The 25,664-nt window shown below is 39.7% G+C and overlaps 1 protein-coding gene across 2 annotated transcripts in view; it reads right to left on the bottom strand.

Annotated features, from left to right (window-relative positions):
• MYLK (myosin light chain kinase) overlaps positions 1 to 25,664 on the bottom strand; it is a 205,426-nt gene that overhangs the window by 95,544 nt on the left and 84,218 nt on the right. The window contains exons 6-11 of one of the 2 annotated variants that reach the window (XM_014939830.1): positions 25,178 to 25,343; positions 22,330 to 22,366; positions 19,850 to 20,424; positions 16,738 to 16,941; positions 15,502 to 15,636; positions 9,672 to 9,824 (exon numbers count right to left, since the gene is read on the bottom strand). In XM_014939830.1, the coding sequence (XP_014795316.1) occupies positions 9,672 to 9,824; positions 15,502 to 15,636; positions 16,738 to 16,941; positions 19,850 to 20,424; positions 22,330 to 22,366; positions 25,178 to 25,343 (1,270 nt within the window). Of the gene's footprint in view, positions 1 to 4,341; positions 4,445 to 9,671; positions 9,825 to 15,501; positions 15,637 to 16,737; positions 16,942 to 19,849; positions 20,425 to 22,329; positions 22,367 to 25,177; positions 25,344 to 25,664 lie in introns of those variants that run through there. The other variant, XM_014939837.1, reaches the window with a different exon arrangement.

Genomic DNA, 25,664 nt, shown 5'->3' with positions numbered 1-25,664 from the left:
CGCGGTCACTGGGCTGCACGAGATCACGGTTACAACTGGTTACAAGTCACGGGCATGCAAAGAATAGAGAGTTTGCTGCCTTATGTTCAGAGCACTGCAAACAACTTGCAGTGTTTAGTCTTATAAGAGGTTTAATTATACTCAAGGAATCTGTTTGCCAGAATCATGTGGTTAACTGCCAAATAATGCCTAGTCTGAGCTGCGCGAAAGGACTGTCTCAGCAACATTTACCTTTTATGGTGTTTAAATATCATTTTGGCTCAGTGGCTAATAAGTCAACTGAGCTGAGGAGAATGCTTAACTCAAAAAGCTCTCTGTGTGAGCAAGCTCAGAGAGAACCATCAGATTCCACAAAAATCTCTCAAAGCAAGGCTCAGGTTCACACACAGATCTTGTTCTTGAAAAGACTTTAATCTCTCCAAATAGTTTCAAAGCAAATAAATCCAGCTGTTACCAGATGTCATGTTAACAATTCTATCAACTCAAAAAATAACTGATTTTATGAAGCAGAAAATTGATCTTAGGACACTCATCTCATCTGTCTTTCTTCCTGTAAAGTGTTTTCTGTCTCAGGCCTCAAGTGATATGGTCAAATATTTTCTGCAAGTTTTCCAAGAATTTTAAACTAGATTTATACTGGGGGAAAAAAAAAAAAAAAGAAAAAAGAAGAAAAGAGACCTCTATACTATTGAGACACGCAGGGACCTGCCTGCCTTCTTAAAGATCTCTGGCTCGTATGCCATTTTGAAAACTTAGGTCATGAGAACTAGATGTTTAATGACCTGGGCAGTGTTCTTTACACGTCTACCTCCCATCATTTATTTCTGCAGTTGTAATCTGTTTTTGTAATTGGAAGGCAAGCTTTAAATATCCTTGGGAGATGCTTTCACTGAAGAGCTGGGCCAAGTTATAGTCTGGATGTTGTGCCTTGCATTACACAGAAAAACTTAACCCAAGATTGACAATGCCCTAAGCCTACACTAGTCAGGGGGGTTAGGGATATACAAAGGAGGCTGTGTTCCACTTTATACAATCTGGCAGTCTGTTTATTTTACTGCAGGGTAGTCTTCCAGCCCTATTCTGCAGCTCCTTCTTTCCCCAGTCTTTCCCTCTGTATGGGATATCACCAGGTCATCAGCATTTTAACCTCTGATTTGTCTACTCAGTTTGTTCTGTAGTCCACAGCATGCCACCCCAGAAATCTCACGGTCAAAAGGATGACTACACCAGTAAGGATCATGATCTGGGAGAAACCATCATAATAGAATAGACTGTTGCAGTTGGAAGGGACCCACCACGATCATCTAGTCCAAGTGCCTGACCAATTCAGGGGTGGCCAAAAGTTAAAGCATTGTCCAAACACTGATGGGCTTGGACCATTGACCACCTCTCTAGGAAGCTTGTTCCAGTGTTTGACCACGCTCTTGGTAAAGAAATGCTTCCTAATGTCCAGTCTAAACCTCACCTGGTGCACCTTTGAACCTTTCCCACAAGTTCTATCACTGGATCCCAGGGAGAAGAGCTCAGCACCTCCCTCTCCACTTCCCCTCCTCAGGAAAAGTCTCATTTTCCAGTGCAGGGGATGGAGCTACAAAGTAGGCAGCTGAGTTCAGAGCAGATCTCTCTGCAGTCAGCAGACTGAATTCCTCAGTAACAGTCTCACTGGAAGTTTTGCAGCCGAAGTGGTGTTTGCTTTTGCCTTCAGAGCTGTCTGCTTTATTAATGACTAACCTTGTTTGCAGGTTATTTACATCAAGTAATTGCTCTTCTGAAACTGCCACAGACAGCAACTCCATGGAAGGCCTGAGAGCCTGCATAGCTACCAAGTACATTTAAAAGGCAGCTCCACTGGCCCAACTGCTAACGAATTCCCCATCATTAGGTACCAGTGTGACACGGAGAACTGCAGAAAAGGTGCTTCATATACATGAGATCAAGGCAGGTTCACTCAGCAGTGAAAACGTGTATAACTGCTGAGGCAGAATTTCACCTTCACATGTACAGTCTCAATTTTTTGTGCGGCTGCCCAGGTAGAATTTAACTTAATTGCAGTATATCATGGTTCATAGAGATACCACTGCCATTAGGAAAAAAATTCTGGGCTGTGCATGAGCTGAAATGCAATGAAAGCACAATAGGAACAGGCAGGCACATAAAGTGCAAAGATCCCAAAGATGCCACTGATATTAAGAGTTACAGCCCCTTAAGCCCTTCCCTCCTCTGGCAAATCCACACTAGTTACCTGTGGTAATATTAGAATAGTTCTGCTCACTCTGTTGAGTGAGTAATCAAAAGGATACTGTATGAAAAATGCTTTTCAGGAACCCCTCAAATAAGAGGGGAACCCCGACAAATAAGACTCATCTTGAGAGCAAGGAAAAGTTAGAAAAGTAATAAGAAAAAAAAAAAAAAGAAAAAGAAGAAAAAATGCACCAAAGTTGTATTTCTGGGTAAAAGCTGGGATCAGAAATGAATTCTAAAGCATTACTTCTTTGGCATTTAAGTCCAGAAAAGATAAGGTAGTTCTAGTATGGCACTGTATGTGGTTATTTCTTCTCAAATTCTTGATGGAATTATATTAAAAATCTCTCAAACTAAGACATGAAAAGAAGAAAAAAAAAAAAGCGTATGTCAAATGGCAGTCAAGGCTTGACCAAACTGAAGCTGCACAGAAACACCTGCAGTGGTATACAGCTATACAAAGTTCCTGCCCTGTGTTCCTTTACTGCAAAGGAATGATCTGTTCATTAGTTCTCAAACTAATAATCTGTATCAAGGCACTTAGAAATCTCTGAATTGCTCATTTTTCCAGTCTTTAAAATAGAAAACTTATTATTCTAAAAGTGAGGTATCACTGCTTGACAAAATAAGATCTCAAGAAGAAGTGCTAAAGCAGGTGTTCGAGTGGTGTATCTGCCTAGTTAGAGATACTTTCTATCCCAAATGTACATAAAACAAATTCTATCATGCTCCTTCTGCTATGTGGACGTTTTTGCCTTTGAGGACACAAGAACTGCATAGATTTGCAGAACTAGTGCAAATCCTAGGAGCTAGTTTGATGGCTGACTGTTTGAGTTCCCATTAGCTAATCCACATCAGCTGCTCTTGGAAACATTCTATGGGGTAACATCATGCCCATGCTTTCAAAATTACTCACGCATGCATTCAGTTAACAGGTTTTATATATATTTTGATGACTTCCACTTTTAAGCTGAAACTTCAAGCATTACAGAATTTGGCAATCAAAACTGGGACAGTTTGCCCCTTTGGCCAGTGCACAGCCATTCACAAGACAGTCATAATAACCATCTGTTTTCTGTCATTCTGGTACATAGTAGTTTAATGTTCATAGAATTTGATCACTTCACAGTTGAGAAGACCATCAGATGTAGGGGTGGGGTTTTTTTTCTTCTCTCTTTTCTTTTTAAATTAAACATTTTTTTCTGTCATCATCTCATCTTTGTTTTTCATTTATAAGAAATATTAATGCAATTCCTGCCATTTAAGTTATGCTCATTCTCTAAGCACTCATCCCTCCTTTGTATCCAAATTTGGTTCCCCTTTTACTGGAAATTATTTATATATCAAGAAGCTGTCTTCAGAGAACTTTGTTTATATTGATGGCACAAATCCTATATCATTAAAAGCTTCCACACATTTTGCTTTTGTCCTTCATTTTTGGTCTCTGGCTGGCATTGTACTGTATTTCACATTTGGTCCTGAGTTGCTGAAAGAAGGTATTTTTTTGAAAAAAGAAGCAGCTTAGTCTTACAAGGATTACAGCTGTCAGTTACCCATACAAAGTGTTGGTTTGAGAACTTTGGGACGCTCTTGAAAGCCCTGGAACACAGTTCCTTTGATGCTCATGACAGCTTACCTCTGACCCTTCAATACAGTAACAAAAACCCCCTCCCTTTCACTTAGTGCTCTGAAACCAATTCTTACACAGCCCAGTGATTCCACCAGGCTACTGGTCTGGAATGCATTTTGGACATTGTCTTGTATATTTTGGAAAGTATTCTGTAGTCTTTTATATTTATGATATGCTTGAAATACAGCAAAATACTTTCAAATAGTGAATGTGAAAAGCTGAAAATATTGAAAATATTTCATCCCTGCAGGCAAGTACATCATACTTAGTTTACCTTAGGCAGAAATATATATCTCAGAGAAAAAAAAAAGCTGTAGCCTCTCAATTAAGTCTTTAAAGAGAGGCTGCTTATTGCAGTGATAACCTTCTTTAAAAGATTAATGTCTAAGAGAGGTCATTCTGAGATAGAAAGAAAAACAACCCACAACCTAAAGACATCATCTCTCGTGATTGGAAGAAAAGACTCCTACCTGAAAGCCTTTCTTCCACCTGGTTATATTTTATGGTCCCACTCACACCAGATGGAAGAGTGACAGGAACAAAATGAACTGGTTTTCCAGAAAGCATCTCCCTTCACCGCTCTGATAAACTGGTACAGCAGGGACACTGACAGCCTTTCAGGTGCCTCTAATCTTCTCATCCAATGATCAATGAATGTCTACAGTAATCGGATTGTAAGGGCTACAGGCTTCCCAACATAGACACTTATGCTGGGGAGGCTGCACTCAAAAAAAAAAAAAAAGTATGAACAGAAAGTGGTGGGGATGAAAGGGAGGAAAGTGCCCGGCTGGCAGGGAGGTGGCAGGGAGGGAAAAATGAGGTCAAGAGTCAATGAGCAGGAGCAGCAGCATTTGCTGAATAGTGTTTGCTCACCAAGGCAGGCAGTATTAGGCCCCTATTCAAAAAACAGTCGACAAGCATCAGCAAAATGGGTGGCTGCAGAGCATTAGAGCCCACAAAAGCAGCCTGGCTGCAAGCCTGTGCTGCTGCTATCACTACCCACGCTTCATGCCCTCCCTCTTGAAATCTATCAGTGATGCTGCTACCTGGTGGGAGGAGGCTGGAAAACTCTCAAGGAGCCTGCAGTGGGTCAGATATTTTGTTTGTCATCTACTGCAGAACTGCAAGAGGGAAGGAAATTCTCCCAGGAGTCAGTCCTCACATAACAAGCACTCCAGCTTAATATCACACCCAGAGAAAGCTGAGAAAAGCAATTAGCGGCCTCTCTTACATGCAGAGTCTGTTTGCAAAAGAACAAAAGCTTCCTACACACAGTATTAATTTGCTTTGGCACGACAGTAGATTGAGCCCATCATACATCCCATCCCTACTCCCACTCTCCCTCCAGCCTGTAATCTTGTGTAGTCACCCAGATTTTGGTATGAATGTCAGGTGGTTAAATATCCCTTTGACACATCTTTCCTACAGGGGGATCTGACCTGTAATTCCTTGTCAGTGATTAGTTAACTGACAGAGACAACCACATATCAAGAGGCTTATCTCAGGTATGAGGCAGACCTGAAAGACAGTTATTATGTCTGGGACCTGGCTTTACCTTCCAACTACACCAAGTATTACCCCTAGTTTTCTTGCCTACATACTCAGATTGTCACAGCTGCAGCAAAGTGCTAACACTGACTCACTATGTAGGTACATCCAAAGTCAATTAACTTCTCCTCACCTCGGTTTCCTATTCATAAAAAACTGATTAAAATGTTCATCCACTCTGATAAAAAGTCGATTAATATTAATATTCAACTTCAGTATCTACAATCACCGTCAATATATAATCACTGCATAGTTCAAGCAACCTGAATGTACACTGCGTATCCCTGTTAAGGGGCTGTTTGTTGGTTTGGGGTTTGTTTTTTTTTTTTTTTCAAATGGGATGTCCAGTGTATTTAAAAAGTGGCTTGTATGCTTATTTTCACACAAAAAACCCAATATGAAAATTGTAATATTAAATGGGAACACCAACCCAATTGCCTAGCTTTCACATAGAATAGTGGAAACAACTGTCATGCACACATTGTTTAAAAACTTTCAAAAAAAGTTGTACACAGGCCCAAAGCCTCCCAAATTCTGATTTTCCTGTGTATAGAAAATGATGCTTAAGTTTAAATGAAAAAATCTAACATTTGAAGAGCAGCAAATGGCACCATATCAGGAAAATCTGTGTTTGAATGTTTGAATCACCTGGACCATGTTTCTCACCTCTTAGGTTTTCTTGCATTAGACTAATTAATGTAGCATTTTATCCAGCGCATAGGAGAGTTCAGTTAGAAAAAGTTCTCATGGTGAAAACATTTCTTGGGCTGGTTCCTCAAAGAAGTGCTGCTTATTCTCTGCAGTTCATCTCTACCTGTATTTCAGCTGCAAGAAACCACTGTCACAGGGAAGACAGCTGTCAGGATCCAATTTAGTCTACTTAGTCTTTCACAAGGCCAAAAATAGCTTTACCTTGATTAACTTAGTTTCTCCACAGACTACCTAATGGATCTATCCCAATTTACTCAGCCTTCAGATCACTTAAGTTATCTGAAGATGTTATTTTCTCATCTTAAATAAGCAGAAGGCTGATTAGTTTGAATTTTTTACGACCACTGCATTTCTTATGCCCCATCCATATGAAGTGTGGGACTTTTCTGACACAGTGCCAAAAGCCTCCTACAAACAGCTAAGTACCTTCAGAATTTTTTCATACAAAACCAAGGAAGGACTGAGGTTGCTCAGCGCTAGGCAGAATTTATCCTGCTGAATACTAAGGAAGCAAAAGACAACCATAAATGAATCTGAGACTGATGACTTAGAAGGAATGCTATGCCACAATAAGCCTAGCTGGTTATCCAGGGCCCAATGCAAAGCAGACAGAAAATACTGGAATAAATGCCCTCCTTGTACTTAACAGGAGTTGGAGAAGTAGCCCTTTATGGGGCAAAGGGCCTTTAAAATGTTGTTTCCTACAATAATCCCACAAAAGGAAATTTTCCTTGACAAAACAAAGTAACAGCCTTCTACAGGACAAAGAATGCAAAAGAGATGATCAGAAAACATAAATGCGTCCAGGTAACATCCTACTAGCAGGTTTAATTACCATCTTGTGCTATGGGGGACTTCTCTGTGTTATCTGTGAGCTTAATTTAATTTAGAAGGTGGAGCTTTGGAAAATAAAATTGAGTTTTACTGTTAAGACAGACGATTCACTCCAGGTAAAGTTTCCCTCATGATGACAGCAGATATGCCTCTCTGCAGGCCCTTGCTGCATTAGAATCGCAAAGCCAAAAATGGCAACATGAAGTGAAATGTAGACTCAGACAGACTCAAAGATATGTCCAAGGACCACAGTAGCAAGTTAAGGAAGAGCTGTATTCTGACACTAGTCTGATACTGATGGTATGCCAAGAACATCCACCCTTTCTTAGATCAAATACAAATTACTTTTCAAATACAAAAGGAAAATATTTCTCTAGCAATGATTGAACAAACTAAGCATTGCACGAAACCTGAAAAACTTAAGTCATCTTGGAGATAGAAAGGAACTGGAGAGAGATGGGTTACAATTCAGAAACAGTTTTTACCGATTTTATGCAAAAAATCAGTGTCTGGTCAGGAGAGGATTTTTGGTTTTCTCTCTTTCTGCACACACACTGATTTCCTGCTGTAATCTGTCTGCAAAAGCTGAGCATTTAGAGAAGCCTTAGCAGCAGCATTCAAGAGTCTCAGAGAACTCTAATGCCAATAAACATTTGCTAGAGGGTCTGATGGAAAAATATATGAACAGATAAGAGATTTGGAAGTCACGATTTTAAATTTGGTACTATTTTTGGCAGGCAAATCCACATTGATCTGAGTCTTGGGGAAAGTTACTGTAATCCTCATGGCAACAGGGACATAATGAGTTTTAGGGAGGAATTGGAGGGGACAGCTAAAGCTGTAAAAATGTTGAACACGTGGCTTTACAGCCTGTCATGCATGTTCTTAATTCTGCTCTTGTTCTTTCCCCCCCCCCACTCCATGACTCCCAGAAAATAGAATGGGATGTAAAACAGAGGAACTAACTCCCCATAATATTGGCAACACAGCTTTCTAGCCCTGGACTAGCTAAAGTACAGAAGGAATCCTACTCAGTGCAACAGCCACTACGTAGCCTGAAATAGCTCAGCAGAGTACAAAAGCCTTGGGAAAGGGTAGGTCAGTATTGCCTCCATGTTAACGTTGTATGTCAAGCCTAAAATAACTCAAAAATGGTCAGTAAGAGAGGGCCTGTCTTTTTGGTTTCTGAACCCCAGTGAAGAATCAGCAGGTCCCATGTCAAAGACAGCTCCCTTGAGGTAGAGTGCTTTTGATTGGCTCTCAGCTAATGCAGATAAAATGCTTCAGAGAAATTATAAATGACAGCTTTGAGAGCAGATTAGTTTCAGGCATTTTAAATCAATGTTTTCCTACTTTGTGCCTTTTTTTCGGGGGGGGCAGGGAGGGAGGAGAGGGAGGGGAGGAGAGGAGAGGACAGGGAGGAGAGGACTACATTTTCAATTTGGTAATCAAGAAATTAACTCAGGTTTATCAGCATTACTTTTTTTTTTTTCATTTTAAGCTTGTCTAGGGTTTTAAGTGGATTCATACAGACAGAATAGGGGCAGGGATATCACTGAAGTGGTGAAGACAAAAACCACAGAACATGGGCAAATGAAGACAAATCTTGGGATCTTAGGGATCAGGGTACAAGCTGCCTGTACAAATTTGGGGCAGATATTATTTGGTCAAAGACAAATAGAATAGTTCCCTTGGCATCTGACACTCGGCAGTCTGTGGGACAAGCAGTGCCAAATTACTATAACTTTGGGAAAAAATCATTTGCAGATGACAAATACCAAATACAGGCTTGATTATAGGGGGAAGGAGAGTCTGAGGGAGGGGGATTGTAGAGGGAGGGGACTCATCATCTCCAGGACATAAAAAAAAACCTGATACCATGTGCAATTATAAGAATAAAGGCCATAATACTGACTGATACTACTTCACTGTTCAATTTATGCATGGGATATTGTCATCTTTTCATTGTGATCTCTGGTCTTTTTAGACTGTGTTTGTTCAGATCCTAGTGCACAATTATGGCTTTCACAGACAACAGCTATGTCAAATCACCACTGAGGGCATCAAAATTATTGATATTTGCAACGAGGGTGCTTTCAGATTTCAGAGACAACAGTTCACCTCAATTGCTTGCTACAATGTTCTTCTGGTACTTTCACTACCAAAATTCTGCTTATTTAGAGATATACTGCTCCCAGTTAGCTGATACATACCTCTTCAGAGTTCTCTCTGATCAATTCTTGTAGCAGAACAAGAATATTGGCATTTGCTATCATAATTGCACTCCCTGGCACTGGCATCTGTTGAGAGAGGAGTAGTATCTGCCTCCTCACCATAACACTCTCTGCCTGATGGGTGGAACTGGTGATACTGCACTTATTTTTCTTTCAGCAGCAACAGCCCTTTTCTACACTGGTACACCTCTTCCAAACCTTAGCCTCACTGCTCTGTACCACACTAAGCCCTTCTTGGTAAGGTCAGGGCATTAATACCTTTTTCTGAAACTCGCGTATTGTTTTACATTTCACAGTGCTTAAGCACTTAAGTTGTACATACCTCTAAGGGGGAGAAAAGGTACCCAGCTGACAACAGCTTAGAAAAAACAGGGAATCCATTTAAACCCACATCGGTTAAGGATCCAATATCTTTTAAAACAAAAATTATAGTTGATATGATTGCAGTTATTACAGCAGGCTGAGATATTCACCTTTGACTGTGACCCGAGCACTGCAAGATGCCTGTCCCGTGTTGTTTTCAGCCAGACAGGTATAAATACCATCATCTTCTGGTAGGGCATCTTGGACAGTCAATTTTGCAACTCCATCTTCAAAAGTGGAATGGGCATACTGAATTGGCTGATCTGCAAACAGAAAGGAAGAGAATTGTCTTAATACATCAGCCACAAGTTTCAAAAGGACTTCTCATTTTCAGTGAAATCTGGATGCCTAACACCAGCCAGTATATTAACGTTCAGAGCCAAATCCTGCCCTCTGGTGCACAGCCACTGCTCTCTAGTGACTACAGACAGCAGCATCCAAGCACAAAGCAGAATATGGTTGTCAGAGAAATCTTGCCATTATGTTCACTGGGTGCCACCTTGAGTAGCAGCAAGAGGAGAAAGGTTTATCTTTGTGTTTCGTACAGATTCTCTCTCAGGTGGATAAGAAATTAAATGCCATGTGCATTTGCTTCAGACATTGTTTCCATCTTGTAATTTGCCTGAAACTAGATATTAGTGTTATTATCTAGATGTGCAAAACCTGTTGGGCATGAAGAAGTACCTGAAGTCCTCCATCAAGTACTTTGTAGTAGAAGACGTTCCAAGAGAGACAGCAAAATCTACAATGGAGCCTAGAGGTTGATTTACACAAGCAGTCAACCTAAACTACAGGATGTATAGTCTGGTAACAGACAGGTACAGTGTGATCTGTAACGACCTGACTGCTATAGAAGTTCATTTTAAGAAACTGGTTCCTTGAATTGGTTTGGAACGTGCTTAAATGTTAGTGAAGACTGGTTAAAGTTTCCTTGCTATTGTTTCAGGAACCGTCATCAATCTGAGACTTACTTTCTGAAATGTTTCTGCAATCTGTTTTCCCAATATTAAATAGTTTCCACTACTGACTCATCATTGGTTGCTTTCCCAGTGTATGCAATGCTTAAGAGGGCCTGGTATCTGTGCATAAACATCATGCTGGAAAAAAAAAATAGGGTCATCTAAGAGAAGAGGGTGAAACTGCAGAAAAAAATGTGCAGGATTGAAACAAAGACATCTGTCGCTTGGGAAACCATGGTCAAAAGCAAAGATCAAAATTGATTCTGTTGCTAAAAGGGTAAATTAAATAACGGCACAGATTTTTCTCTCACCTCTGATTTTCAACACTAGCAAACTCAGAAGGCTGTCATTATCTATGCACTATCTATCAGCATATGAGATTTCATTTTGAAATATAGACATGTGCCAAAATCAGCATCATCCAATACTTACATATATTATAAAATGTGGTAGATGATCTTGTTCTTTTACTTATCTTATAAGTTATCTGTTTGTTAAGTTAGCAAATTTTAGATTGCATGAAAAAACGGGCTGAACATTTAATCAACTGCCCAGAAGACTCCAATTTTAGAATAAACTCTCTCCATCTTCTTTACAGGTGACATGCTTATTATGGGTTACTTTGAGCTCCCTTTCACTCAGTTACACACAAACTGTTTATTAGGTCCCATCACATAATTTTTCCATGTAAGAATAACATTACAGTCAAAGACACACATGTAGAGCAAAAGCCAAAGCAGACAAAGCTTTCTGCAAGAGGACATGGGACACTGGACTGTTTTCCCAGTCTCACTGTAGAATATCTGGAGCCTGCCTGGGATTCTGACATTGAAACTACTGATGGTGTCTAACAATACTATGATGATAACCATATTTTATTTCAGTTGTAAATAAGCAAATGAATAGGACGAGTTTTCTATGTGGCAAAAGAAAACGTGGCCTCCTTCACTGTGTCCTCAAATTTTGTCAAGTCATCCTCTTTCTCACTGCAGCTCCCAACTAAACTGACTAATTTTTAGCACTATTCACAGAACAGTGAATTCACTTACAGGGTATCCTTTTCCTCAGACCCTAGAAAATGAATGCAAGTATATCAGCCCTAAGGAATAACTTGCAGCAAGATTCTAAGTTATGTTCATTGTACTTATATTTTGATCTAATAAAAACAACTCTCACAGTAGTGAAATGTTCCCTTCTCCAGAGGCAGAACAGTCAAATCTCCATGACAGCTTGGCAGCACGAACAATAACAAAAAATACCTTTCTGCTGGCATGTTATGCCAGAAGAAAGGAAATTTTCCCCTGGCCCATTTATTAAAAGCTTTCTGGACAGATCAGAAAGCTATCCTAAAACACTACTGAGAGAATTGTTATGCTCACGTCATGGTCATACTGTTTTTAAATTCAGCAGAAAGAGGCTCAGTTCAACTTATGGGAAATAAAAAAACCACAACTCATGGAAAGCGGTACAAAAAGGAAGATATTTAACATACAGTCACATAGGCCTCATTCCTGCAATTTAAAAATAAGTTACCAATACAGTGGAGTAAGAAGCTAAAGTAAATTTGAGTTACATACAGAAGCATTGTCACAGAGAGCATGTGAAACAGTTATCTATAAGGCTTTGCTGAGGCCAGAACTAAAATATAAGACGTTCACTTTCAGGGGATTTGCCAGTAAATCAATGAAAATTCATAAAGAAACTTAAAATAAAAGGCAGAGTGAGAGCAACAGGACAAAAGAACTATGTTGAAAAAGTTGGAAAAAAGCTTTAAGTCATTAAAATAGGGAAAAAGTATAAGAGGGAAACTCAAGATGGTAGAGCTACAGAGAACAGTAAGAGCTCAAATAAAATCCATAGTTCAGTCAGGTAGCTCTTATTTGTGCAGTCTCTATGAATATGGAAAAACTACTCATCCTCTCAGATACTAAGAAGTAATTATAGACAATACACAAGATACATCATCTATTTTTTGTCTTCGTTGACCTGAAAGAGAGGTCAATCTATAGAATGCCTCGGAAAATGGTTTAAATTCGTATGTAGTCACAGCTGGTAATGCTCAGTATGTAAAATGCTCAGTATGTAAACTAGTATTTGTATGTAACATTGCACAAGAAGTTATTGCAAGTCTTTTGGTTCTTAGGTGGTGAGGATTCCTCAGACATCAGGGGAAGGCAGACTGAATAGCGTACAGGCTGGGCAGCATCAAGGGACACTGCTGAAGTGAGGCTGGCTAGTCTAGGAGTGAGACTGTTCTGCTCTTTTCCTATTTTTTAATTGTTTCTCAAAGCAGCCTTCTGTTCATGTTTCTTATGATTTGAAAACTTAGTCTTTACATTCATTACTTCACCGAGATATGCATACTTTTCTCACTATTCATTTCAAAAATCAATTCTAGGTTGTTATCATTGTCATGCTTGGAAGGCAATTTGCATTTGATATTTTCTTGTGAACTTTACACATCCTGTCCCATATGATTTTTATTTCTATGGGGTTCTGCAAAAGTGCTATATTTTGAACAGTAGTGTGATTGCTCTTAGCAGATTTCTTTTTTCTCTGCCACAGACTATTGGTTGTGAATGTAAAAAGCTTTATATTCCAAGCGTGGACAGCAGTTTGTACATAATTTAAAAAAAAAAAACAAAATTTGTCTTCCTGCCTCAAATTATATACTGTGAGTATACTGTTCTCTTCATATGGACAGTTGATGAAAGACTCCATCAAGTCATTTTGCCAAAAGCATTGTTATGTCTGCTTGGAGTAATATTTCAGGACCAGAAACACAACTTTCTCCTTAATTTGATAGTGTATATAAATACGAGAATTTTGTAGTGTCTAGCTAGCTGTTAGACAGGAAGGAAATGTTTGCATTACAATGGATATCACAATAATGACCTTAGCAGTGTACATGGAATTATCAGCATTAGACTACTGTTTATAATCTGTTCAAGTTTGTATCAAAATGGTATATAAACTGTTATGTATCACAATCAGGTGCAAGACAGAAAAGCATTAAACTATAGTTGTGTGTTTTAGGAGTCTGGAATGAAAGTAGTGTGCTTATGTCTTTAAAATAATATGTGATGTCCATCATTTTTATTATTATGATAATTTCTTGTGCTTCAGTTACTCAGACCCATCACTGCTTTCTGATTTAAGAGCAGAATTAATGCACTGGCTTTCACTTACAGAACCCTAATGGTTTGAAATCCAACTATCTGAAAAAAACCCACCTGCTTTTACCTCTTTGTGATATCGATCCAATTGCAGTTAGAAGCTTGGATGCAAAATAAACATGTTTATACCTGAACAGGGGCAGACTCATCTGAGATTAGTGAGAAGGTCAATTCAGAACAAATATCATGAAAAAAAGGCAGGGGGCACAATGCATACTGGAGGCCTACAGAAACATGTTGCTTATTGATCTGTAGGCTGCATTTTTCGGGAGTTAATGGTTTTCTGGTTAGCAAAGCAGAACAGGGTTACATCAATGGAGATGCTATACCTATGCCTGATGAACTGTAGCACAGAAAGTCATTTGAGACAGGAAGATGCTCTGTATGTGGAAGACAACATCATTCAATGACTAAGTGAAAGCTCCACGAGCAGGGGGTACCCTTGCAACATGAAGATGAAATGACTGACCCTGTGGATCAGAGTTGTTCCTTCTGTGCTGCAAGGCACAATTCTTGCATAGCAAAACAGTGATTCTACTCACATCTGCAAAGGAGGAGCTGCAGAGTAGCCTTCAGACAGAGAAACAAATTATTTCCAATGGGAGAGTGTCAGAGCCTTTACTCACATGTTTCATGTTGTAAATAGAGCAGTGACGTTTCTATTCTAGACATGGAGCTGTTGGTAAGGGGAACAGACCAGGCTGTGGGAACATACCAATCTCAAGGTCATAGTTCATTTGCCCTACCACCTTTTTCAGTTATCCCATTTACTCTGAATAGCTAAAGAAAAACAGAGATCATGTGCAAATAATTAATTTTTAAATAACCAGGAGGAAACATCTTTATGGCAAAGTATGCTATTCTTTGTCTTTAAATGGCACACACACACATACACGCAAAGATAGATACCCTGGGAGAGTCTGCAAAAAAAAAATAAATTGCACTTCAGGAGTACCAGAGGTGATCCAGGGTTAAGCAGAATAAATCTGTCTAGCATTTAATAGATATGGCTCTAAATGGAAAAAGTTCTTAGCCGAAGTGTGTAGTCCCTGGATCTCTGAAATAATTTGGAATCTAAGCAAAATGCTGACATTTGGGCTTGAGTCCAATATTAAGAGAGGACTGTTAAGGAAACTTGCATGTTCAGTTGTGCAATCAGGGCAGGATAGGAGATTATACAGTCTGATAAAATTTAAAAATATTTTACTTATCCCTTTTCTCAGTCAGCTTTGGACAAGCGGTAGAATCTCAAGGAACATATTTCTAGTAGATATGCAGCAAGAGAAGCAGTGATTTTAAGATCTTGGGGACACAGCTGGCAATACCAATTATGATCTGCCCAGTTGATGGAAGAGTGGAATCGGGCATGGGTTTCCATCCTACTGTAAAGAGTCATATACTGCATTTACTTTGCTTAGAACTTCTTATCCCTAGCAGAGACTAGTTCCAATGGAGTGGTGGTAGCACAGGGTTCAGCGTACAGCGTTGCTACACAGGCTTTGTTGCAGTGTGTTCAAAAGCTGTGTTTAATAAAATCCATCTGCCTACAATCTTGTCACCAGAGTCCCCTGCTGGACATACTAGAAAACTGCAGTAAGAAAGAAAACTGCTGAAGAAAACCACCCTTGGGGCATATTATGTGCTTATAAACTGATTTTCTTCAAGTATTCTAGTGGATTATATTAGGGTGATTTAGAGTGCTTTGTGCAGTACTGATGGCCTTGCCACGTACCGATCAGAGCGGCAGTGGGGACTGTGGCTGTAGGTGTGTATTGCAGTGTATTGCAGCCCGGGGGATTCCTTACCGTTGAGAAGCCATGTGATCTGAGGTACAGGTTCTCCTCCTACACAGCACTGCAGCACAAAGTCTTGCCCTTCACTCACGGTGCATCCTTTCAAGACACTGGAAAAGCACGGAGCAACCTCTTGAACCTTAGGCCCTTTAAAACCAAAATGAAAACAGTTCCTTTAACCCATACTGAAAAAATTGTCTTTACCACTTAGTGACTTTTTCTAGGTATGCTTAGGTGACGTGGCTGGGCTAACAGATTCGTCGCATGCAAATAAGTGAAAAAAAAAAATCAAAACTATGGTGAAATGTTTCATTGGGAAACAGAAATAATTTTGAGCAATGGACTGATATAAAGAAGGAGTTCTGTAATCTGCAAGACAGGCACTGACAGCCCTCAAGCTATATCTTAGGTGGCCGTTTTCTATGCCAGAATCAACCATTTGCAGCCAATCGCTAGAACTGCAGGCAACATATTACCAGAGATCTCAGTGCAAAGAACAGGAAAGATAATTCTTCTCTCCTCTTGTCTGTCTTCTCCCAGTCCCTCTCCCAAATTTCCCCTGAGTGGCAGTGAAACAAGGTGACTTAAGGATGCAGTTTACAGGTCTCTCATGAGACAGAAAGATAGTATCTTGGGCATCCTGGCACCTCAGGCACAGCAAATAAAGAAATGTTGCATAAACATGATCATAGCTCCATGACAAAACCTAAAACCAGGTGAAATTATTAGAATTGAGGACGGGATTTGCAAAGAGGGCCACAAATCTTTCAACCAGACCAGTAAGACAGTGCCTTCAAGCTCAAAATAATTTGTACTGGGAAGTGTACTTGAATTTAGCAGAATGCAATTCTTGTTCCTTAACTTTTCTTCTTATTGGCTTTACTGCACAGGATTGGTTTGTGCTCACAAAAACATTTCAGATCTGCAGTGTCCTACAGATATGCTAAACAACTCCAAAAGAACGGAATGTAGAACAACAATAAAATCTTTAGCAACCTCTATTAAATACAAGCATTAATAGAAAGCCTCAGTGGAGAACAGGTTTAGCTACACAAACAACAAAACCTAAAGGTCAGAATGGGAAACTGATGCAGAAAGTGGTTTCCCAGCCATCCCACACCACATTATTCACAGAGCTAGGAATCAGAATTAACTTGCATTGAGAAGCCGTAATACAAATTTTGTAGTCACCACCCACTGACAGCTTAGGAAAGCCCAGCTGCAGTTTTTAAAGTGCAGTGAACTTACTTCTGACAGTTAACAACCAGCTGGTGGAAGTCTGGCCTTTGGGGTTGAAAGCTGTACAGGTGTATGATCCACTGTCCCCCAACGAGGGCTTCTTTAACCATAGGCAATGAATTCCATCTTCTTCATATATTTGGACATCTTCTCCAGCTTTAATAGGTTCACCCTCTTTGAACCACTCCACATCTGGTTTTGGTTTCCCTGAAACTAGACAATCAGGTATTTGAATTTTTATCAACAGGTATTCCCCCTAGTGTAATTTCTTTCTTGGCTTTATGTAAACTAAGTATAATTTACACATACATAACTATATAAACCTTAATGAGCAACTAATAAACAAAATCACCTTCAAAAAAATGGTTTGATATTTCTGATCTTCCAGAACTCTTGGGCAGTCCATTTGTAAAATAAAAAATATTTAGTAACTTGAAAAACCCCAAGCACTTCTATCTGAATATTGTTCCTCTAAAAGACACAGACAAAATGGATGTGATGAGATATTAAAGGAGAAAGAAAGACATTTCTCCCCATTCCTTCCTACCCTGCTAAATTAGTTTCTAAGTGCACCTAGCAGTACCTTGCAATCGATGGTACCTACCACTGAGACTGTTTATTCTGGGGCTAGTCAGCCAGGAGAACAGAAGGCTTGGGGGGAATCTCATCAAGGTATATAAATATCTGAAGGGAGAGCATAAAGAAGATGGAGCCAGGCTCTTTTCAGTGATGTCCAGTGGCAGGACCAGAGGCAGTGAACACAAACTGAAACACAGGGAGTTCTGTCTGAACATAAACATTTTTTTACTGTGAGGGTTACTGAGTCTCCCTCCTGGAGATACTCAAAAGCCATTTTTACATAGTTCCTGGACAACCTCAGGTGAGTGTTGCGTGAGCAGGAGTGTTGAACCACATGACCTCCAGAGGTCCCTTCCAACTTCAAACATTCTGTTAGTCTGGGTATTCTTTTCCAGAGTAGGGTCCAAGTTTTGGCAAAGCAAGCAGCCTCCTAGGAGAGTAAACTTTCAGGGAGCAGAAGCAAAACAGCTGTGCCTTCACTGCCTGCTTTGCCTGTGTCAGAGCTCTGGAAAACCAGAGTTGGCTCCTAGTAGTGCTGTGGGAGGTCTGGCCTTCATGGGGCAGTTGCTAAGATGAGCAAAGAGGAGAGGTCAGGAAAGAAGGCCAGAAAAGGTCACCTATCCTATCCTTCACTTAATTTTAGCAAACAAGGCCCTTTGGGGCTTCCACCTAGCTGATGTTCCTTCCCAGCTCTCTCCATTTCATTAGAGCAAGTACTCAGCCTTGGAGGAAGATACAGACAGTAAAAGATGGCAGGGATATCCACAACAAGCATATATATTGCCGAAAACTCATCTGAATGGAGAAAACAGAAGGATAGGGGAGTGACTTAGCAAGAAGAGGAACCCTTAGCTAGAAACAGGGCCACACCTGATACAAGTGACTGGAAACAGGAAAACAAGGAATTCCTTCTTTTTGGAAAAAGGAAAAAAAAAAAAAAGCAGTCCCTAAATCCAGCTCCAAATTAATAAAAAATTTGGAAGGGTGCAGATTACCATTACACCTACATATGGTGTAATGGTAATCTGCAACATATGGGGCAAAAATTGGAATGCTGATTGGGAAGCAGGAAATGTCCTTATCCTGTGAATTTTCACCACTAGAAACGAGAAGTTATTATTCAGAAAAGGTTCTCTTTCCTGCTCAGCAGAGAAAGAGCACATCGAAACCCACAGACAATTAGTAAAGAACAGAGGAGTTGGGAGAACCTCCAAAAGCTGGGGAAAAACTAATAATCAAGCCCTGAAGTGTCAAAGAACTTGGATGCTTTGTAGTAACCATGCAAATAGCCCGGCAGCTAGAAGCCTCTTTAAGAGTGTAAGGGCATTTCCATTGTCCATTGCAACCAGAAAGCAGAGGTGCCTGTGACAGCAACCCTAGTCACCCTTTGTGGAGAGGATTCTCAGGAAAGATTGTTTCTCGGATAACTTATAAAAGTGCACTAGGGACATTCCACTGTAACTTCCCTAAAAACACATTGCCTTTGCATATAAGAGTTTGTCCAAAGCCAGGTATTCGCTGGCTTCAATAAGAACGGAATGATCTCCTTGGTCTGTGTACCATAGGAACTACATTTCCCTACCAGACATGTTCATGAATTAGTTAAACCTTGCAAAGCTTTTGAGATCCTCTGATGGAAATCAATCCATGTTCTTAGTACTAATACACCTGAAAAAAACCCAAACCTATTCAAAAGGTGCCAGGATCTTTGGAATATTTTTTCCCAGCCTTACTCTCTGGGCTTGTGATATAAATTGTATTCTTTACTCATGAGGCAAGCACTACCAAGAAATGAAATAAATTACCATGGGGTTTTTTTTTATTTTTCTTCCTCCAGAGACATAAAAACCAATTTCTCTCTCACTTGTGGGAACACTTTAAAGTGTGAATGTTGTTTTAAAAAAATAGCAGAAAATGCTTCAAAATTATTTTCTACTAAAATTGTAATAATAATAAAAAAAAAAAGACAAGTGTTCCAAATCTACTCCCTGGATTCAGCAAAATGCAGCTCTCATTACTCTTCTGAGAGGTTAAAACCCGGTCAAATTCTGCAAAGCAAACTCTAAACCTCCCTTTTAATTCTGACTTTATCATTCCAGCTGCTAAGAAGCACTCAGCACTGGGTCGACCAAATATGAGGGGTAAAAGTAGATGCCGCAAGGGAAATGCAGTGACTGATTGTAGTTTCTTATCTGATCATTTTTTTGGCTCAAGGGCAATATAACTAATCACAGTTCTGGAAAGCTTACCATCCATTTTCTCTCTTGCACCTTCGTATCAGAGGCCACAAAACTACCACCTACAAGGAGTAGCATTGATTCCATCTGGGGAAACCTCAAATGAGAGAAGGGATAGATGCTACGGTATGGAATGATTTGAAATGATTGAGAAGAGTATGGTGGAAAACAGATGAGATTCTGCATCTGTTTCAAAAATTATTTAGGAGGAGGGCAACTCGCAATGAAGAAGGAATTACTTCCCCACTTCTACACACAGAAGAACCCAACTAACCCCAGGGCTCTGATAACTTTCATCCCTTTACCTTTGCTCTTGAATTTAATCTCCTGGCCTTCTGATGCTTCCAGGCTCTGTGGACGGCTCTCAAACTGAGGGGGAATTCCTAGAGGCTCCCTCTTCTCCTCCATTACAGCCTTCCGGGCTCCAGATCTGTTTTCTGCTTCTCTACTTCTTGGACTGACTTGCCCTGTGAGAGTTGGGGTTTGCTGAGTGGACAGCAGGGGCTGCACAGACCTTTTCCTGTCTTCACCTGGTCCGATGAAAGTGGCCTGGGGTTCTGCCTTTGGTTCTGGTTGCAGTCTGACAGCTTGTAGTGTGATGGTGCTTGAAGTTTTCTGCAAAACCTGGGATCCCTTTTTTCCTTCTTTAGGTTCTTGAGGAGACACTGCATTGGATTCTTGGTGCTGTCCCTGCTTAATGTCTTTGGCTTCTCTGGAGAAGTAAAAGGTCTCTTTTTTTGCTGACACCCTGTCTTTGGTTTCAACCATGAATTCAGTGTTGTTGGATTTCAGCTCTTTAGCAATCCCATTGCTAGTTGCCTGTTTGAATTCTGAATTTTCAACAGCTTTGATGGTAAGTGTTGTTGGTTTTGATGGCATGCTGAAGGAAAATGATAAGTTTACAGATACATGACCCAGCATAAAGACTAATTATTATTATCAGCAATGATATAAATGCACAAGCCCTTAGCAAGAAGGTGAACTAATTAGCCCTTAGTTTCCTTCACACAAATTAAGAACATGGATGGAAGAGGTAAAGTGAAAAGCTTCATTAAATGTGATCATTTGCTCAGACACTGTCTCAACTGAGGAGTTTCTGGCTACAAATCCACTGCTCAGGTTCTAACAAGTTTTGTGAGTCAAACACTAACCTTGCTTACACTGCTTTAGATAGCAGTTACATGAGACCCTGGGATGACCAGGGTGCAACACTACTCTATGCTTTAATAAATTGAGGCTGTGTATAATTATAGCTCAAAACACCACATAAAACAGTTCCCTAAAGGAAAAAGAAAATGTAAATTGTGCAGTGAATTTACAATTTCTAATTATGGTGTTTTGTAATTTAGGTGATTTCAAAAGAGGACTGATCAGGAAACTTGACAAAAGCCTAGGACAGGAAGAGGGGGTGTTGTCAAAAATAATAATCAATTGACTGGACATAACAATTTCAGCTATGGTTTTATTAGGAAGAGTTCCCCAGAATTATGATGGATCTGCTGCTCAGTACTTTGAGGGCAAAAGAGTAGCTGACTAACTGGGGACATGAATCCAAGTTTCCCTCATTGAAGTTGGCTGCCCTGACCACTAAGCTAATACCTGTAGAGCACTGCGTGTCTCACACTTTCACAGTATTATTCCAAGTCAGAATTGGAACATATTTGAAATATGGGAAGTAATTTCTAGCCCAGCTCTGTTTTGCAATCCTTAGGGCCACTGGCTTATTCTCTCAGGGAGATTCAGGATATTTATTGTGGTACTTTCTTCAGCCAGAGTTAAATGTATTAGAGAAATAATGCCTGTGAGATTTGCAGTTACAACTGTAAGATTTTTACATTTTACAAAGTATCTATTTTCCTGTGAATAAATGATGGAGGAGGCAAAACTACTCTAGAGAACGGGGAGTTCTGGCTGTAGAGCTGCACAGCTGCATGTACCCTAAACTTATTTAAAGAATGTTCCTAAAAGTCACACAGACCTGAAAAACATGGTAGCACAGCATTTTCAGATCCAATTTGCAGTGGCCATGGAGTTAGGAAAATGTAAACATGCCATTTTGACATCCTATCCAGGCCACAGATTAAACACCTTGAAGACTATAAAGCAACTGTCCTTCATGAAAGGGCCTTACATAGTCAGAGCATTTCATTCCGGCATTTTCTATTAATGAAGAAAAGCCATTTTACAAAATTATTTTTTAAAAAAATATAGTAAATTAAGTTTTAACATCTTGACAAATCCCTAAAATATGAAATTTTTTGTTTCTTGTTACTTTACCCATAGTTTCGTATGTGTTTTCAGGCAATAGGAAAGACCATGGCCATACTATGTTTGGTTTATGACAGCAAAGAACAAGCAGGTCAGTACTGATGATGCACTTTACAGCTTTGGGACAACACTGACAAGATAAATACAGGTTTTTGACTCCAAAAAGGAAGTTCGACCAACTGGTACAGAGTATAATTTCTCCTCATATAGATTTTGTTCAGATTATATAATTATTTGGCTACACGGGAAGCCATCTAAATTTTGTTTTCCTGAGCCAGACTAGAACTCTCTACTTCATAGTGTTGCCACCAGTTCCACCTACTATTTCACAGGAGTCTACCAGGACAGCTGAATTTGGCAGTAAGAAAGAATCTCATTCCAAGTGAACATTTTCTAACTTCCAAATACAGACTGACCCAAAAAGATCTATCACTGAGTGAGAAAGGCTCACACAATAAATGTCAAAATGAGTGTACTGCATTTAATATTCTGACAAAGTACTCCAATAAAAACATACCATGGTGGCTGAGTGTATGGCTCAGTCTTATCTGGACCTGAAATAAAAACAAGAAAACCCAGGTAATTTACATATACAATACTGTACACACTTCCATAAATTTGAAAGATTTTAAGCAAAGAATATACTTAAGAACCTTCACTCTTCATACTTTCAATCCATTGAAGTCAAGATTGACTATCACCACATCTGAAATTTGGTAAGGACAACAGCAAGCTGCTCAGCTGAAACACAAAGAGGTCTTGGTCCACTTTGAGATGTTGCTGGGTCAACTAATTTTTCAAGTCCCTTGAGAACTAAAGGTTCTGTGAGCCCCAAAGGCTCCTTGTTGGGGGAAAAAAGAAAGGAAGAAATCACAACTGGGAGGCAGCTCATCAAATCTTATGGGAACTCCACAGAGCTTGTAGAAGTGGAGAAAGACAAAGCATCAGTACTAGACCGGAGCATGGCCACAGGGAGACTACAGCTGTTCTCTGGCTAAAACACAAAACCAAACTAACAGTAGTAAAAAATCCCCAAAACTGGGCCCACCTGTAAACTTTTACCATCTCATTTACCGTGTAGCGAGTATTATCATGTATTACCATATTTAACATGAATAACACAAGAGCTAAAATATTGCATTTCTTCACTTTGCAACACCACCACGATATCCGGGAACATGGCTGAGCTGTACTGACTGGCCAGGGAACCTCATCAGCTGCTTTGATATAACTGAGCACATATTTGGCCATAGTTGGTCTCTTAGTTCATATGTATGTAATCCTCCATGCATTCTTCCAAACCTTGACAGTATTTCTTTGTCTTGGGGGCAAAATGAGATAATAAATAGTTGGGAGGAGAGAAATACCACTCCAGATCAAGTACCAACCACATCTCTCCATTTTTCAGATCAAAGTTGCATCTACATCATTGCCAGCTGTGAGACTAGAAGCTACAGTAGAAAGACATGTGATAATGAATTTGCAAGATAATGATTTTTTGCAAGTCGTCAACAAATACTCCATAAAAATGCTTTCAGAGTCCTTGCCTTAGGGGAAAACCAAAACCATGTGATGGATGATATCCTGATTTCCACTGTGTTTTGCAAAATCCACATCTAAATGCTTGGACTTGCCGCACCATTTAGAGTGACCAAAAGAATCTATTTACATGCACACAGAAGTTGCAGTGAGAGAGGGAAATAACCCGTTGACCTCACTTCAATAAACCTGTCAATAAACAGTAACAGAAATTCTTCACATAAAAATTAAAGCTGAAAAGAGACTGGATAAATGCAGAAAAGAAAGCTGAATAACTACTGGTTGCAGACAAGACAATACCATGCAAGTCTGTCTATTAAAAGAACATTTTCCCCTTCCCTCTCCACTTTCCACTACAGGAACTTGAGGAAAAAACGTAGCTCTTGGAACAAGATTATCTATATAGGAAATTGCATGGATTTGAAAGAAAATGTAGCAATTCTGAGCCACCTGATTGTCTGCTAGCATCTTGCAGCAACTCCTATGACCTGATTTAATTGATAATGAAAGAATTAGGTATTATATATTGTGGTTAGGTAAGTGGAATCATCCGGTTAGTCAAGTACATTGCAAGGGAGTGCCCTTTTTACTGACCTGTACTAATCCAAGAAAGAATGCCCGCATTATTCAGAGATGTGGTCAGCATCTGAAGCAAACATACACCACGACTGACTTTGTGACCCCAGTTCCGCACCAGCTCTCGAGGCAGATGTACCCATTGCACAGCAGAAAGCTCACCGCTTCAGGGAGAGCAAGTACGGATCAAGTTTCGTGTTTTAAAAAAAAGGGCTTATTGAACAAAATGGCCCTTTCTATAAAACATCAGTTGAATAGGCAACCTGTAGAAGCTCCTTCTACAATGGCTTCATCAGATTGGAACTTACAGATAAAAGGTGCAGCTTTAAATGGTGAAGGCTACTTGTAGTTCTGAGGATCAAAATGTAAATCCTCTTGTTACTTATATTCTTCATATCTTACAGAGTAACAACATTGATGTGAACTTAAAAATCTTGGATCAAAAAATTCACTGCTGGGCGTGTACGTAACCCAGGGATCTTATGACTGCAGCTGAAGCCAGCAGCTGTTGATTTAATTATTTAATTGGGTCCAGTGACTACTTGCCCACCGACTAACAAAAATCCTCTTTAGTGTGGTTGCTGAAGGCTGTGTGATTTTGAGGCTGCTGCACAGGGCACCCTAAGAAGCATCAAACTACAAAATGAACATATATGGTAATGCATATATGGAAAAGAACATCCTAAATTATTTATACAAAGATATTTATTTCCTTTAACAGCAGGGAAATAGGGCAGGGTTGGGAGCTGAGAACACTGAATTTTAATCTCATTAAGCTGTGGTTTTTTTACTCTCTTACAGTTTAGTGTTATGCTCCTTTACTTTACTTTCCTGGTTCTACAAATAGAGATACAATTTTTTTTCCCAAAAAGGAGCGGTATAAACGTGCATCTGGTGTTGGTACTCAACAAATACAAAATTAATTACTGATTATAATGACAAGTGAAAGGTTTACATTTGGTGAAATTAAAATCTGTGTTCAAACCATATGGAGGTCAAAATCACAGCAAAAGTGAAAAGTTGGTTTTAAAGCAAGTTGCAACAAAGCATTTGGATAGCCTTTTCCTCATTAAACTGCCACAATGTTTTCAGCTGTAGCATGCTCCAAGCTATCATTTATGCATCATTTAATGAAGAGAGAGAAAGATAATGGGGAAAAGCGACTACTTATACTAAGAACACAACTAAAGATTTTAAAGGAATGTCTATAGTTCAGTTGTGCTCTCTTCTGTGTAAAATCTTTGCTGTACCTTGAACGGTGAGCTCTGCAGACACAGATGCCTTCCCAGCGCTGTTTACCACTGTGCACGTGTAAATTCCTGAATCAGTGAGCTGAGCATTTTGGATTTCCAAGAACTGGATGCCTGTTTTCTCAAACATGTTGAAACGCTCATTTTGCTGCAGCTGAACATCACCCTGCAAATATCACAAGACACCATGAGACAGCTAGCTATCACAGAATCACAGAATCACCATGATTGGAAGGGACCTCTGAGATCATTGAGTCGATAGGAGAAGAAATTTTTTGGGAAAACATCAGGTCAAAAATGCCTTTCTCCTATCTTTTAGCCAAATTCCTTCTATCAATAATACTCAGATGGTATAAACAAAAAACTATGTCCAAAAGTTATATAATTCATATATACATATATAATCTGCAGGAGGCTGTTTTCCCCTGCATTTTGCCACCCACTCATCTCGGTTTGGATTTGGCTTTGCATGATTTACTATATCCAT

This window comes from Calidris pugnax, unplaced genomic scaffold, assembly GCF_001431845.1.
Source record: "Calidris pugnax isolate Ruff unplaced genomic scaffold, ASM143184v1 scaffold21, whole genome shotgun sequence".
Taxonomy (NCBI): domain Eukaryota; kingdom Metazoa; phylum Chordata; class Aves; order Charadriiformes; family Scolopacidae; genus Calidris; species Calidris pugnax.
This window is presented reverse-complemented; position numbering and strand designations above follow the sequence as displayed.